Raw genomic sequence first — 16834 nt, 5'->3', positions numbered from 1 at the left:
AGTGGCTCAATATCTGGATGGCGGTCGGTTTCAAGTGGTGTGCCCCAAGGCTCAATTCTGGGGCCGGTGTTGTTCAACTACTTTATTAATGACCTGGATGAGGGACTGGATTGTACCCTCAGCAAGTTTGCAGATGATATCAAGCTAGGGAGAGAGGTAGACACGTTGGAGGGTAGAGATAGGATCCAGAGTGACCTGGATAAATTGGAGGATTGGGCCAAAAGAAATCTGATGCGGTTCAACAAGGAGAAGCATAGAGTCCTGCACCTGGGGTGGAAGAATCCTAAGCATTGTTATTGGCTGGGGACCGACTGACTAAGCAGCAGTACAGTGGAAAAGGACCTAGGGGTTATGGTGAATGAAAGACTGGATATGAGTAAATAGTGTGCCCTGATAGCCAAGAAGGCTAACGGCATATTAGGGTGCATTAGGAGGAGCATTTCAAGAATACCTAGAGAAGTTGCTGTTCCCCTCTATTCAGCACTGTTGAGGCCACATCTGGAATACTGTGTCCAGTTTTGGGTCCCCCAGTAAAAAAAGGATGTGAATGTGCTGGAGCAGGTTCAGCACAGAACAACAAAAATGATTAAGGGGCTGGAGCACACGACCTATGAGGAGAGGCTGAGGAATCTGTGCTTGTTTAATTTACAGAAGAGAAAACTGAGGGGTGATTTAATAGCAGCCTTCAACTTCCTGAAGGGGAGCTCTAAAGAGGATGGAGAGAAACTGTTCTCAGTGGTGACAGATGGTGAAACAAGGAGCAATGGTCTGAAGTTACAGAGGAAGAGGAGTAGGCTGGATATGAGGAAAAACTATTTCATCAGGAGGGTGGTGAAGCACTGGAATGCGTTGCCTAGAGAGGTGGTGGAATCTCCATGCCTAGAGGTTTTTAAGTCCCAGCTTGACAAAGTCCTGGCTGGGATGACTTAGTTGGGGTTGATCCTCCTTGAAGCAGGGGGCTGGACTAGATGACCTCCTGAGGTCCCTTCCAGCCCTAGGAGTCTATGATTCTAGGATTCTATGATCTGATGAAGCAGATCTTTGCCCATGAAAGCTAATGCTCCAACAAATCTGTTAGTCTATAAGGTGCCACAGGACTTCTCATTGTTTTTGCAGATACAGACTACAATGTTATTTTCCTCCTCCCATTTTTCTATTCCAGAGCTCAGAAAATTGATTTCCATGGCAGTAGCTCAGACTAGAGCTGTCATCTGTTGGCTCAGGAAGAACAAGATGTAAGTATTGCGTTGTACACATGCACTTCAGAAAGAGAAAGGTGTCCTGAACTGGGGGCTATGAAGTATCATCCTAATTGGTACTGTCAGGCAAGAATACAATTGCACCAGGTGTTTCAGAACAGTTACTGGTAAACTGACTATCTGCTGAAAGAGTCTGGTTTCACAGAAACAAAAACTGACTCAAAAATTTCACCATCCCCATAAGATGCATATCCCAACATCCTACCACAATTTACCAAAGCAGTATAAGTTTTCAGGGAACGTTCCCTTGAACAAAACTCTCACAAAATTTACCTGCGTTTGTCATGCCTTTTGTATTCACTTTCCAGAAATACTACAGCCAATCACTTTACAGACCAGAGTGTTCGTAGAAAATTTAAGAGTATTTGTTGTAGCCAGATTTTGAACTCTTCACCACAAGTTTTAGCAATGACAGACTGTATCTCTGACTTATGCTTATGAAGTCAGGCATCAGAAAGATTACCATGTGACTTGTCTCGTCAATCAAACTAAGCAATGCATCTCAAACTCTGAATAGCAGATAAAAAAACAAACAGCTCATATGCAAACTGCTGCTGGAACAATTGTGAAAAGTATTTGGTGAATAATTTCCAAGAAGAGATTAAATTCAAACCAGTTTTTTGCTGCAAATAATTTGTTCAGTAGTAAGTACTGATCTCTGAATAATTAGCAAAGAAAGGATAATTTTTGTTTCTTTTAGCCATCATAAAAATGAATCTTGCTAAACTGAAAAACAAGTTGAAATGTGAGACAAACATGACTATTTTGGCATCTGTGTAGAGGAAACTGGTAAATATTATGGAATCTTTACACATTATGACTATTTCCCATGACAATGGTTTTGGTATATGGTATTTAAATGACTCACTTAAACAATAAAATAAAATTGATTAGTGAGTCTCCTGAGACTGATTTTCAATACAATTGTATTGAAAAAGGAGAGGAGTCTGAAACAAGAACTGTATCTTTGACTATGGAGCAGAGAATAAGTCTTACCTCATCTGTAATCTGCCCTCCAAAGGTCACCCATGTTCCTATAAAGGGAAAGAAGGATGACACTCATTCTGACAACACAAGTACAAAGCACACATCATTTTAACTCTGTTCTGAAAGGCACCACAGACACGGGAAAGAGAGCTCCAGATGGAAATAATCTGTAGGCCCCTAACAGGGACACAGGGGAACACAGCGCTACCTATCAGCCCCACAGTGGCCCCGCTGTGCTGCCTTCTGGGGGTGTGAAATACCCCTGCTCAGGGCCTTTGGGTGGGTGAGTGAAGCAGGGCCTCACAGCCTCTCTCTCGCCCGGTGAGACTGTCTCTTCCTCTCATCCCAATGGATGATCAAGGATACCCACGGCTGGAGCTTTCCAGTGCTTTCTTGCCAGGCCAGATCCTCTCACTAAACTGGGATGGAGCACTGAACTTCTGCCCTGGCCAGGCATTTACAACACCTACTTGCCCTTCCCAGCCAGTCTCCCATAGGTGGAACAGGTGACTCATCCACTGCCCAGCAGCTTGTAGACCCCACCACCTGACATTGCAGCATGAATCGCCTGACCAGGAACCTGTAACAGTTCATCTGTTTGCCTTTTCCCCTCTGCACTGTTGCCTCTCCTGTTCTGCTCTGCGCAGTCGTCGCCCAGAGCTTTCTGAACACTGGCCAGTTTTAGCTCTGTTGCAGTGTAGCGAATGAATGAGAAGCCACAGATTCACTGCTGGAGACTTAGAGCTGGTCTACACAAGACTTTTGTCCAGTAATGCAGTGCAGTTAAACAGGGACAGTCCCCCAATGTGGCCACACCTGTCCTTGAAAAAGAACAACTTTGAAACCTTAAACCTCTTCCCAAATGACAAACTAAGCTGGGAAAAGACCCCTACCAGAATAAAGGGGTCCACATGGGGGGTTATACAAGTGTAATTATAGCTGTTTAAATTCACACATTCCCATACATAACCCCAAAAGCTCTAAAACCACTAACAAGGAAAAGTGACGTGTCTGCTGTGAGCCAGCTAGGTTTTAGCTCATGTTGTAAAGCGCACAGCTTTAGCCCCCAGGATGGCAGGTTTATTCCCTCCTGCTGATGCCCTGGGTCTGTCAGACTTTCAAGTGGGGGCTTGCAAAAGTGCTAAAACCACTAACAAGGAAAAAGCAAAGTCTCTGCTTTACAGCCTTGGTTGAGAGCCAGCTGGGTTTTAGCTTACGTGGTAAAGCACATAGCAGGAGGGAATGAACCTGTAACCTTAAGCTGATCACCTGGGTCCTTTGACTCTACACTTATGCCGGTTGAATGTTCCCAGGTAGACAAGTCTTAGGTCAAGAGCACACTGGCTGTACGCACTCCACATTAGAATATGATCTGAGCAACTCTAGGTCTAGAAAGTTAGTCACTGTTAAAATGAAAACCCAGATTCTCTAGAAGTACATTGCACTTGCCCGTGGTGCAGTATTCAATTCTCACTAAATCACACTGTCTAGATCTAGTCAGTTAGAGCTGATTCTGAACATTGCACAAACTCTGAAAACTACAGGTCTGGAGAGGATTGTTCTTGAAGTATATTAATGTTGAAGCTCTGACTCAAAGTGGTCATAAGGAAATGAGAACAATGCCTTGTCGCTTGTTTCACATAAACAAAAGGAGATTTTATCTTGTCCATTGCAGTCAATCCGAACATCAGCAATTGTTTTTGTGGTCACTAAGTGCTGAGAGGGCAGTACCTATTTTGCATTGAAGGTGTCCTTTCACAGATCGAGTGCTGTACTACCAATGCGATCGTTAGGGCTGATAAAACACGTCTGTCTCATGCCCCTCTTTTCAGACATTGTTAAATCTGAAAAAAACATTTTGGGCTGAGATTCCTGATGCTTGTTATCAGTCCGGGGTAAAGGCTTTGTCTGAAAGTTTGATTTTTAGTCCAATTGTTTAATACTCTGGTTTCTTTTTATTCATAACTTCCAGGGCTCATCAACACTTTGGACACAGGACACTTCCGTTGAAAGATTTAACCACTCCCTTTGCAAGGAAGGGGAGACAGCTGAGACTAAACACACATTCTCCATCTGCTGTATGCAGTGTAGATGTGACCCCTTCAGTCCTTTGTTGCTCAGACATTCCCCACAAAGAGCAGTAGCCAAATGACAGCAGTTACGCTGGATGGTCCCAATATCACTATGAAAAGCGCCCAATGAGCAGAACTCCACCCTGACCTGGCAGACTTGCTTCATGCATCACAACAAAGCCCAAGAGTGCCCACATGTCCATCTCAGGTCACGGCTTAGCTCTACACCGATTGTGTACTCAGCCCTCACTGTGGGGTGGCAAATCAAATTCAAATGTGCCATGTGCCAAATGAAAGTGCTCTGACAACCATATGCAGCAAAAGGCACAAGTGTTTCTTTTGACATACATTTACAGAGTGTGTCCTCAAGGAGCAGACACTAATGGATGCCTGTTTGTGAACCTGTCCACTACGGCAGCCCAAGTAAACCTGCAACCGCCACGTAATTTAACACAGAAAACCAATGGAGGACACAGTGCACAGGAGGACATCAGAGCCTGGTAACCATGTTGGTCTGCAAGGCCCTGGGTCAGGGTGAGATTACTGGGGCAGAGGCCAAGGTTTAGGACTGAACAGAAACCTGTGGTTACATCTGGTTCCTCTGTAACCAGCAGTTACCAGCAACAAAGCAGGGAAATTCTGGCTCTGGTTTCAGGTCTTCTGTTTTGAATACTACATGGAGTCAATGGAACATCACCCCTTTGGATGCAAAAGGTGTGGCTCCTTGCACCTGTGATCTCCACGTTAGCTGGGCAGGGGGTCCTGTCTTTTGTTTGAATCATGGAGGGAAAGAAATCAGTACCAAGTCAATTGCTTATCAGTGAACAATGGAGATGGGTAAGAACGCGCCTGCAGAAGAGTCACTTACCCAAGCCAAGGCAGGACACTCGCAAGCCTGACTTCCCAAGATTTCTGAAAAAGAGAAACAACTTTTAACCAACAGCAGAAATAGGATGTACAAAAGCTCTGTGGGGCATCACCAATCCCTGTCCCTTCAGTCAATGCCATACTGTGCAAAACATGAGTATGCAAAACAGCATACAGAAAGGGCAGGGGTTTTGGTGCCCTTCAGTTGCACTCCAATCAACACAAAGCGCTGTGTATGGGAAGAGTTTAGCTAAGCTTGTGTCTTTGAATGAATCACGAGTATGATCTATTCCCCAGGCACTATGGTGGAGCTGCCGTTGGCAACACTCCTCCTAAACTGCTGATCATAAAACTAATGTTTTCACTACAGGGAAGTTCTGCAGCTACGCTTACACACATGTATAGCTAGAGGAAGAGAGACCTCCATACCATCAAAAAAAGGCAATGCTAGTGAAGCCACTTTTAAATAAAAGGAATTAAAAATAACTTTTATCCCTTGCATTCACTGTTCTTGGAAGACATTTTCAGTAAAAATTTAATGAAGATATCTTGATCCTGTTTCTTCCAGTTTCTTACACCCCATTCCAACCAATGTTCCTTCTAATTTTTTCAATTCCTTTCATTTTTTCATTCATGCGCAGAACAAATTTTATTTTGCGCATTGAGGCATGTACAGATGTGCACTACCAATAGAGACATACGCTGCGGGCTCTCTACTAATCAGCTGGGCGGCTTATCAATTTCTCCTGGGCGGCCACCCAAGTGCTCATTTTGCAAGGAACACTGCCTCCAACCCCCCAGTTTTATGGGGGTGGTTTAGATTTTCTAGGGGTGCCTGTGTGACTATTCGGCCTTTATAGTTAGTTGATCAAGTGACAATGCTGAAAGTCAGAGTGCATTTATCATTTATTATCATTATTACTATAATAAAACTTCTGTGACGGACACTCTCTGCAGTGCAGTAGGTGTACTGTAAAGAACATGCAAATACAACCAGTAAGTAGCGGTTATTGGCATGACACTTAACAACCCCCTCACAACCAACTAACTTCCTAATTAGTCATCAAACAGGTATAAAATCACAAGCTAGTATGTTTGCATCAGTCCCTTTGCACAAGAACACATTTAACCCTCAAAATAATACGGGCTGAAAAGCCTGTGGCACATCCGTGAGTTACAAGAACTGAGTTAGCATGGGTAGAAGACGCACAAAGTAGAGACAAACAGGAAGTGAATGAAGACACCTTTTGCAAAATTACCTGAAATATACAGTTAGTGTAACTGTTCTGAAGTTACCCAGTCGTTGGAAACCCCCACCCACAACCCATCAGCCTGGGTGGTAGGCCTCTACAGAGCTCAGGGTGATCATATTCAAGCCTGGTAAAAAGACAGAGCAAAACAAAAGAAAAGCAAGAAGGTAATAAGAACAGGACAAGGAATGAAAAAAAAAAGGAAGAACGATGTAAACACAAGGGAAAATTGTGAATCAACTGGCTCACAAGACAACTGTGATAGAAATGGAAGTCTGGAAATCAGCAACACAAACGATCTCAGAAATGTAGAAGTAGGAGGACTTTGTTAGGTCACTGAGCTCAGGTCTCGCGCTGAAGGAAGGCTAAGCATTACCCAGACCACCCTGGATACTACAGTCAATGAAACCAAAAGACAGCAGTTGTCTCCACACCAACCCAAATTGATGGCTGCAAAATTAAGGCCATGAACTGAGACATTATTTAGTTCAAGGAGAAAGAAAAGATAAGGACTTCCACCCAATTCAGATGAGGTATTCGACAACAGCTGATGACGTCAGGTAATATTTTCCTATTTTCGCAACCAAAAACAGGAGACAAATATCTAGAGAGAGCACACACTGAGAAAACATGAAGGGAAGAGTGCTGTTTCTCAGACACTCTGTGTTTACTAATCACCACCCGAAGAACAGACGCACTCTGCAACTTGCAAGTATGGGTCGAAAACGTATTATTTTGCACACAACCTATCCACATGGACAAAACTCAAAGCAAAAGCATATGGAGTGTCTGAACAGGTATTTTTAACGTTAACCAGCCTTTCCAACTTGCAAACTAACTTGCTATCACAGAAGAACACCAGAGAACGGGCATTTCAAGGCATTTCTCTGTGTCACCCAGTACTCTTCCTGGGCAACTACTTAGTATGAAATTTAAACTATGACAGTTGAACATGGTAAATCAACCACATTTTAGTGGAAAATAAAACCCTAAGTGCAAGGCTTTCAGATACATAATTAATTTATTAGATAACAGATGGCTGCTGAAACTCTGCATGCTACATGTGCACAATAATGTAAAGTGGCAGTAGCAGCGACCTCATTAAATCTGATTTATATTCTTAGGTCAGAAACATTACAGCATCCACCATTTTCTGACAGCAGCTTTACAACAATGGTGTTCTTGACAGACAGAGTGCAAGCTGGAGAGAGAATGCAAACTGAAATTTCTGGGTACATATAGTAAAAGTCCAATAACTTGAAACAAATGACATCTATCACAGGAATACATAATTTGATGAGCAGACATGAATTCTATGCTGTACTGCACATTTGGCTCTCAATTGTAAAACGGCTTTAAAATATTAATTAATAGGGCAAGAAAACTTCATCCCAGTTTTAAGAAGGGAACACTCTTAAGGAAAGTCAAAGTGACTCATCCAAAGCTACAGAGTAAAGCAGTATCACAGCTGGGATTTCAGCCTCAGAAATTCCTGACCCCTGGTTTTGCGTCCAGAACACAGCTGGTCCCCCACTTCATAAACTTGTTCGGTGTGGGGCTTACAGCATAAATAAACAAATTGATTTGCACAGATATTTTCTAGGAGCACAAAAGTATAAGGTTGTGAGTAAGAGGTGTGGAGAAAAACCCTTGTCAATGGAACTGCTATCATTACCTCAGGTCTGCTCCACTGCATGGAAGACTGCAATCAAACACAGCATGCGAGACGCAGGGGGCTTTTCAACCCCCATATCAGATTAGGAGCTGTGTTTAAGAAATAAAAACAAACAACAAAAAAGATGCTCACTAAAACAAACTGGCTCGAGAGACCAGTGGTATAAAGTACCCAGAGTGTCCTCGTCTGAAGCAGCAGCAATGTAGAGAGCTGGTCTCTACGGCAGGTACACATACAGGTGTGAAAAAGTCAACCCCCAACACTGGCACTATGTCAGTGGGACACACTCCCTCTGATCCAGCTTATGCAACTCACCCAGGCAGGGTAATTATGACAACGGGAGAGAGTCGTCCCATTGGCTTGGCACGTCTTCACCAGATATGCTACAGCCACGCGTCTCCTTTGGGGCAGCTGCACTGACCTCACACGGTAGTGCAGATCTGCCCTCCGACGTGGGGAGCCAGAAGAGTTCCTGGGTGGGGCCACTTTTACACAGTATCTACCTTGTAGTGGCTGGGCTCTCACCATGAGGCTGTATTTGAGGAACAGAAGCTGTCTGTGTTGCAATGAGAAGAGGGCCAAAGCTGCTATCGTATGCATGGGACCCTGAAATCAGGGGCTGTACTGGCAAGAGAACCATATTTAACCCATGTGGCTTCACATAACAATCTATGTTTCTGCCTTTCAAGTGGAACCAGTTTAAGTTGCCTTAACTTCAAGATCTCCTACTTCTAAATACTGAAGTTAAGCAAGTTTAGGCCCTGTGGCTAGACATCCCCATGGCTGGTGCTGGACAGCTAACAAAGCTTGAGTGACGTGGCTCCTATGGAGAAGGGTTTTTTTTTACATGGCTTTGGCCACACTCTGCATGACAGGGTGAAGTACACAATGGTGACCTTTAGCAGACAGCAGGATAGTTTCCTCAAAAAAAATGGCTAAAGCTCTAAAGGTGGAGATACTGAAAACTTAGCCTGAACACCACCCCAGAGAATACACCTTATGGACCGATTCCGTAGCGGGTAGGGGTGCATTAGCACAGGGGTAAGTCAATAGGCAGCCTGCAGGCCAAATCTGGACCACCAGACCATTTTGAACAGACCCTGAAATCTATTAAATTATTAGAAAAATTATTGTTACGATTTTCTCTGGAGTCTGAGTCTTGACTGTACCTTGAAATTTGGACCTTGACAATAATAAGTTGTCTACCTGTGGACTCGCTGACTACCTCAGGCCTTTTCCATCTTCAACATCTATGACAGCCACATCCAGCACAACTTTTCTAGACTTTTCAACTCTTCCTCAGCTTGGTGTCTCCTCTCTTCAAGTCTGCCACTTTGAAGTAAGCACATCCAGGACAGCTGGTTCACTACACGAAGGTGGAGGACTTTTCCTTTTTAAACGCTTCCCAACCTCTACTAAGAAAAGGACATGGTGAAAGGAAGACAATATAGCTGGAATAGTTTATATTTTGCCAAGATCCAAATATCTTGGTAGAGGCATAGCCAAGGTCCAGATTCCAGAGAAAACAATTTAAAAAATAACAATGATATAAGAAGAATTAAAAATTATTTCAGGGTCCATTCAGAAGCCTCTGGCAATACAGATTTGGCCTTGGTTTGCCTATTCACTACCCCGTTTTATAGTAACTCTGGGCGGACGTTGCCGCCGCCGCCGCCACCACAGTTCATTAATTTGCAGGATTCGAAGTACAACATAGCAGTACTTAAACTTTTTGGGACCATGGAGCACCAAACAATAATATTAATTATGCAGAACACCTATGAAAATTTTCTTTTAAAAAAAAAAAAAAGTCAAACCAAAAAACCACAAACAGCAACACAGGTAGCAAAATCAAAATGAAGTAATTTAACCAGGTATCCTAGCAATGAAGTAGTAACATTACATCTGGTTTTAATAACAGAAGATAGATAAGTGTCTTGCATGTTGTGCTAGTTGCTATGCTGCCTTGGCACACCTGTGTGTTGTTCATGAACACCAGTGTTCCTCAGAACCTAGTTTGAGGCTATTCTACACTAGACGTAGTAGTTGACTGCAGACACAATTTTAACTATGCCAATTGCACAGTTAAATCAATTTATCCGCAGTTGACTTCCACATCTGTCTACACAGGGGAAGGTTGACAGGTGTACTTCTCACTTTGACTTTCCTTATTTCTCACCTCTCGCGAAGACCAGAGGGGACAACTGAGACCCTTCAAAGCATCATTTCAAACGTGTGTGACATCAACCCCCTGAAGATAAGAACACAAGAACAGCCATACTGGGTCAGACCAAAGGTCCATCCAGCGCAGTATCCTGTCTGCTGACAGCGGACAGTGCCAGCTGCCCCAGAGGAGGTGAACCGAAGACAATGATCAAGCGATTTGTCTCCTGCCATCTGTCTCCAGCCTTTGACTAAAGGCTAGGGGCACCATACTTTAGCCTTGGCTAATAGCCATCTATGGACCTAACCTCCAAAAATTTATCAAGCTCTTTTTTAAACTCTGTTAGAGTGCTGGCCTTCACAGCCTCCTCCAGCAAGGAGTTCCACAGGTTGTCTGTGCGCTGTGTGAAGAAAAAATTTCTTTTATTAGTTTTGAACCTACTACCCATTAATTTCATTTGGTGTTATTAACAGTGGTTTGTAACCTATCCTTTAAATCCACTTTGGTACCAAATGACTGGAAGACGGCCAATATAACACCAATATTTAAAAAAGGCTCTAGAGGAGATCCTGGCAATTATAGACCGATAAGTTTAACATCAGTACCAGGCAAATTAGTAGAAACACTAGTAAAGAGTAAAATTGCAAGGCACATAGAAGAGCACGAATTGTTGGGCAAAAGTCAGCATGGTTTCTGCAGAGGGAAGTCGTGTCTAACTAATCTACTAGAATTCTTTGAAGGGGTTAATAAACATGCGGACAAGGGGCACCCAGTGGACATAATATACCTAGATTTCCAGAAGGCCTTTGACACGGTCCCACACCAAAGGCTTTTATGTAAATTAGGTGGTCATGGGATAGGAGGAAAGGTCCTTTCATGGATCGGGAATTGGTTAAAAGACAGAAAACAAAGGGTGGGAATAAATGGTAAATTTTCACAATGGAGGAGGGTAACTAGTGGTGTTCCCCAGGGGTCAGTCCTGGGACCGATCCTGTTCAACTTGTTCATCAATGATCTAGAAAACGGTGTAAGCAGTGAGGTGGCAAAGTTTGCAGATGACACCAAGTTGTTCAGGACAGTCAAAAGCAAAAGGGATTGTGAAGAACTACAAAAAGATCTCAGCAAACTGAGTGATTGGGCAGCAAAATGGCAAATGAAATTTAATGTGGGTAAGTGTAAGGTAATGCATGTTGGAAAAAATAACCCAAATTACACGTACTACATGATGGGGTCAAATTTAGCTACGACAGATCAGGAAAGGGATCTTGGAGTTATAGTGGATAGTTCTCTGAAGACATCCATGCAGTGTGCAGCGGCAGTTAGTAAGGCAAATAGGATGTTAGGAATTATTAAAAAAGGGATCGATAATAAGACAAAAGAGATCATACTCCCCCTATATAAAACTATGGTACGCCCACATCTCGAGTACTGCGTGCAGATGTGGTCTCCTCACCTCAAAAAAGATATATTGGCATTAGAAAAGGTTCAGAAAAGGGCGACTAAGATGATTAGGGGCTTGGAAAGGGTCCCATATGGGGAGAGGCTAGAGAGACTGGGACTTTTCAGTTTGGAAAAAAGGCGATTGAGGGGCGATATGATAGAGGTATATAAAATCATGAATGGTGTGGAGAAAGTGAATATAGAAAAATTATTTACCTTTTCCCATAATACAAGAACTAGGGGACACCAAATGAAATTGAGGGGTAGTAGGTTCAAAACTAATAAAAGGAAATTTTTCTTCACACAGCGCACAGTCAACCTGTGGAACTCCTTGCCCGAGGAGGCTGTGAAGGCCAGGACTCTATTAGGGTTTAAAAAAGAGCTTGATAAATTTTTGCAGGTTAGGTCCATAAATGGCTATTAGCCAGGGATAAAGTATGGTGCCCTAGCCTTCATAACAAGGGCAGGAGATGGATGGCAGGAGATAAATCACTTGATCATTGTCTTCTGTTCTCCTTCTCTGGGGCACCTGGCATTGGCCACCGTCGGCAGATGGGATGCTGGGCTCGATGGACCTTTGGTCTGACCCAGTATGGCCATTCTTATGTTCTTATGGTGTCCTCTAGTTCTTATATTATGGGAACAAGTAAATAACTTTTCTGTATTCACTGTCTCCACACCATTCATGACTTTATATACCTCTATCATATCACCCCTCAGTCTCCTCTTTTCTAGACTGAAAAGTCCCAGTCTCTCTAGCCTCTCCTCATATGGGACCCTTTCCAAACCCTTAATCATTTTAGTTGCCCTTTTCTGAACTTTTTCTAATGCCAATATATCTTTTTTGAGGTGAGGAGACCACATCTGCACGCAGTACTCAAGATGTGGGCGTACCATACTTTTATATAGGGGAAGTATGATATTCTTTGTCTTATTTTCTAACCCTTTTTTAATAATTCCTAACATCCAATTTGCTTTACTGACTGCCGCTGCACACTGCGTGGATGTTTTCAAAGAACTATTCACTATAATTCCAAGATCCCTCTCCTGATCTGTTGTAGCTAAATTTGCCCCCATCACATTGTATGTATAATTGGGGTTATTTTTTCCCCAATGTGCATTACCTTACACTTACCCACATTAAATTTCATTTGCCATTTTTCTGCCCAATCACTCAGTTTGCTGAGATCTTTTTGAAGTTCTTCACAATCTACTTTGGTTTTGACTATCCTGAACAGCTTGGTATCATCTGCAAACTTGGCCACCTCACTGCTTATCCCTTTCTCTAGATCATTGATGAACAAGCTGAACAGGATTGGTCCCAGGACTGACCCTTGGGGAACACCACGAGTTACCCCCCTCCATTGTGAAAATTTACCATTTATTCCAACCCTTTGTTTCCTGTCTTTTAACCAGTTTCCAATCCATGAAAGGATCTTTCCTCCTATCCCATGACCACCTAATTTACATAAGAGCCTTTGGTGAGGGACCTTGTCAAAGGCTTTCTGGAATCTAAGTATATTATGCCCACTGGATCCCCCACATCTGCATGTTTGTTAACCCCTTCAAAGAACTCTAATAGATTAGTAAGACATGACTTCCCTCTACAGAAACCATGCTGACTTTTGCCCAACAAATCATGATCTTCTACATGTCTGACAATTTTATTCTTTACTATTGTTTCTACTAATTTGCCTGGTACTGACGTTAGACTTACGGGCCTGTAATTGCCAGGATGTCCTCTAGAGCCCTTTTTAAATATTGGCATTATATTAGCTGTCTTGCAGTCATTGGGTACTGAAGCTGATTTAAAGGATAGGTTACAGACCACCATTAATAGCTCTGCAATTTCACATCTGAGTTCTTTCAGAACCCTTGGGTGAATGCCATCTGGTCCTGGAGACTTGTTACTGTTTAGCTTGTTACAGTTTAGCTTACTGTTTAGACCCTGAGCAGGTTGATCTTCTGCAGCAATGTAGATGTAGACTAAAACTCTGCACTACAGACTCCTAGATACTAAAGGAAGGAAGCTGTAAACAGGGCCATTAAGCACCCTCCCTTTGGCATACAACGCCAGCACCAGACACACAGCAGCTATGCCTATGCATGCTAGAAGTACAGACCTGTCCACACAGGAAGGTACATAGCATCGCTCCCCTTTAGCTCAGTGACAAGGCAGCATTCTAGCCTAATGGTTGTGTGCTCAGTTAGAATGTAGTTTTTCTTAGCCACCAGTCTATGATGAAATGCAGTAAAAACCCTGTGTTTCTGGAAGGAGCCCAGATACGGGATTGCTGTTTCAGGGACTGGGACAGAAAAGAGAGTGCTTGCTGGACGGACGCCCCAGGGCGAGCAGCAATTTGACCCAGGGATCTTGAATTTGGGAAGAGAGCAAAGCCGAATAATAGCAACAGATCTTAACAACTGCAGATGGTTAATATTCCTCATGCCTGGCTACACTAGCCTTAGTCACCATGTAGAAAAGAGGCCCCCAGACTGTGGGGCACACCTCCCTCAGGGGGCAGAGAGGTATGTTTGGGGGAGGACGGGGCATGGCTGGGGCCTGGATAAGGAGTGCCACCTCGTTCAAGTCCTGGCTGCCAGGGTCCCAGCCATGGTACCACTCCTGCCCCCAGCTGTGGCCTCTTTCCTCTATCTGTGTCCCTCCCCTACCTGTGGCTCTGGGGCAGGGGGAGTTAAAAGTTTCGGCACCACTGGTGGGGATGTGAAGGCTTGTATTAAAGCTACACTTAGGTACAATGTAGTGTAAAAGACAACACACTGTCTCTCTCTCTCTCCTTCTTACACCAGTTTGTCGCCTGCACTCCCGTACTCTGGTTTAGTACTACCCTAGCAATTTAAGAGGCACCACACAGCAATTCATTCAGCACTGCCGTGGCACTGCTAGCGCTGAAGGGTCCCAACTCCGAGGAAGCTGACAGACATTTTCTCTCTTGGCACCAGGCAAGGACCATAACAGATGCCTGACAAACACAAGTAAACTATGAAGTGTGTATCAGCCAGTTATGGCACCCAATCCTTCAGCCCTTTGTTGGGGGGTTTTAAAAACCTTGCTCAACTCCCAGGGAGTGAAAAAGCTGCACAATGAACTAGGATTTGCGATTCCCATGATTGATGGGGAATGGTTTTCAGAAGGATAGTGGAATTTTTCTTGAACCCCAAATTCTCCCTGTTCTGGGTTCCACCAGCAGTATCACCCTTCCACATTCACCCCAGCAGAACTGTCTCAAATCATTGGTCACGCAGGGTACAATTGAGAGAGGAATAGGACTCAACTCAGCTCCCCTCTCCAGCTTCCTGAGGCACCTGGCAAGGGGATAAATACTGAATAAGCAGCATTCAGGTGTTGCAAGGTTGACTTTTGAAGTGACCTGTGTTTCTGGAGGCTATGAAATGGCAGCTAATTTTCCAGAAAGGACTGTAAGTTTACTCACTAAAGCTAGGTCCCGCTGAGGTTACTCAGGTTGGACACCCAAAAACAATACTACCGAAAACTTCCTGGTTACCCTGGAACATCTTTGCCAAATAACATCTACCTACACTCTCTTACACTCTCTGTTCGGGCAGTCAGAGAAAGGTAGGAGAGAAAACAGGTTGCTTTTGCTACCCTGTATATTTCTATTCAGCACTGACAAATCCAATCAAACAACAGTATTACAGCTGAACTAATCTCCAGTCTGGGAGGTTTAACTAGAATGCTTTTGGTATTGGAATCACTTTGATGTTTAAGATCTATCTTGCCTTTGGACAATCCTCATAAGTTTAGGCTCTACAGCTCTTCCTCCTTTCCGTCTAAGATGGCAAACTTCTAAGTCAGGCATTGGATGAAATTTTCAGTTGAAACTTTCAAAGCGCACGCTGAATGGTATCCAGGTAAAATTGCCTGTTACAATTTTTTACTCAGTAGGAACACAGCTCAAGCATTCAGTGGCCTCGGCTGAGGGGTACGTACCAGACTGAGAAGAGACCCCAACGTTCCCAGCTGATCACTGCAACGGAAGGCAGCATCTCTCTCACCTATTCATTCTTTGTCTCTCTCTGACTCTTGCACATTGCTTAGAAGATCATCCAGGATGGGAGTGAAAGTGGCTTGTTCACTGAACATGACAAGATCATCTAGGAGACCACACACCACCCAAGTGACATGCCTCTGCCTTACATATTTGGCACTGTTATTCGCATCCCGTATGAAGGGTGAGACATGCCAATACTAGCTGAAGTACAGCATACATGTTATTCGTAGACACAAAAAACTCCTTGGCATCTCCCTCTTGAAATGTCATCCCAGTTTAACATGCTAATCTCTCGGTGCATGGCTGTTTGGAGCATGCTGTTATGTTTTGTTTAGTGTTCAGATCACTAGAGTACAGAGCAACAGCAGCAGAGCGTATGGCTGACACACCTTTACTCTTCTTATTCTACAGCCCATTTATTGAGGCTCTGAAGGAGGAAGCACCAGAAAGCATCTGTGGCACCAACAAATACAAGGTTCTGCTATCAAATGAGCAATCAGTGGGCTGCTGACTCCCACTCCCCCCGCCCCGAACATCTGAGAATTAGGAACAACAAAGCTAACTGGAATTCTGCTGAACCCTAAGCCAATCTTAGGGTCACATGCTGCTCTTATTTAGGCTAGTGTGCATTGGGAATAATTCCAGTGAATTCAGTAACAAGAATGAGAATTCCAGTGGCACCTTATAGGCAAACAGATATTTTGGAGTATAAGCTTTTGTGGGCAAAGACGCACTTCGTTTTCCCTTTAATTTAATCAGAAGCTTATGCTCCAAAATATCTGTTAGTCTATAAGGTGCCACTGGACTTCTTGTTGTTTTTGCAGATAAAGACTAACATGGCTACCTCTCTGATCTTTGCCACAATGAATTCAGTGGCAGTGCTCTGGTTCTCATCAGTGTAAGTGAGAGCAGATGACTCTTCACAAAGCTGTACCGAAAGGAGGAAAAAACCAGCCAACTAGAAGCAATAGAGACACAGGACAGTGCACGCAGAGTCTGGAGTTTCTAGCATTGAGAAAAGACAGATATAGTCAGGCAACACAACAAACTCATGCACTCCCCTTCCAACATAGGCACGAGACAGTG

At 43.6% G+C, this 16834-nt stretch overlaps 1 protein-coding gene across 7 annotated transcripts in view; it reads right to left on the bottom strand.

Moving 5' to 3' along the window:
• Positions 1-16834, bottom strand: part of KCNAB2 (potassium voltage-gated channel subfamily A regulatory beta subunit 2) — a 106070-nt gene that overhangs the window by 24302 nt on the left and 64934 nt on the right. For 6 of the 7 annotated variants that reach the window (XM_074975683.1, XM_074975686.1, XM_074975685.1 and 3 more), the window contains 2 exons: positions 5187-5230; positions 2256-2293 (listed from right to left, as the gene is read on the bottom strand). In XM_074975683.1, coding sequence (XP_074831784.1) covers positions 2256-2293; positions 5187-5230 — 82 coding nt within the window. Of the gene's footprint in view, positions 1-2255; positions 2294-5186; positions 5231-9316; positions 9336-16834 lie in introns of those variants that run through there. The other variant, XM_074975688.1, reaches the window with a different exon arrangement.

Source organism: Carettochelys insculpta, chromosome 23, assembly GCF_033958435.1.
Source record: "Carettochelys insculpta isolate YL-2023 chromosome 23, ASM3395843v1, whole genome shotgun sequence".
Taxonomy (NCBI): domain Eukaryota; kingdom Metazoa; phylum Chordata; order Testudines; family Carettochelyidae; genus Carettochelys; species Carettochelys insculpta.
Note: the sequence above shows the minus strand (reverse complement) of the source record. Positions and strands in the feature narration are given on the sequence as shown.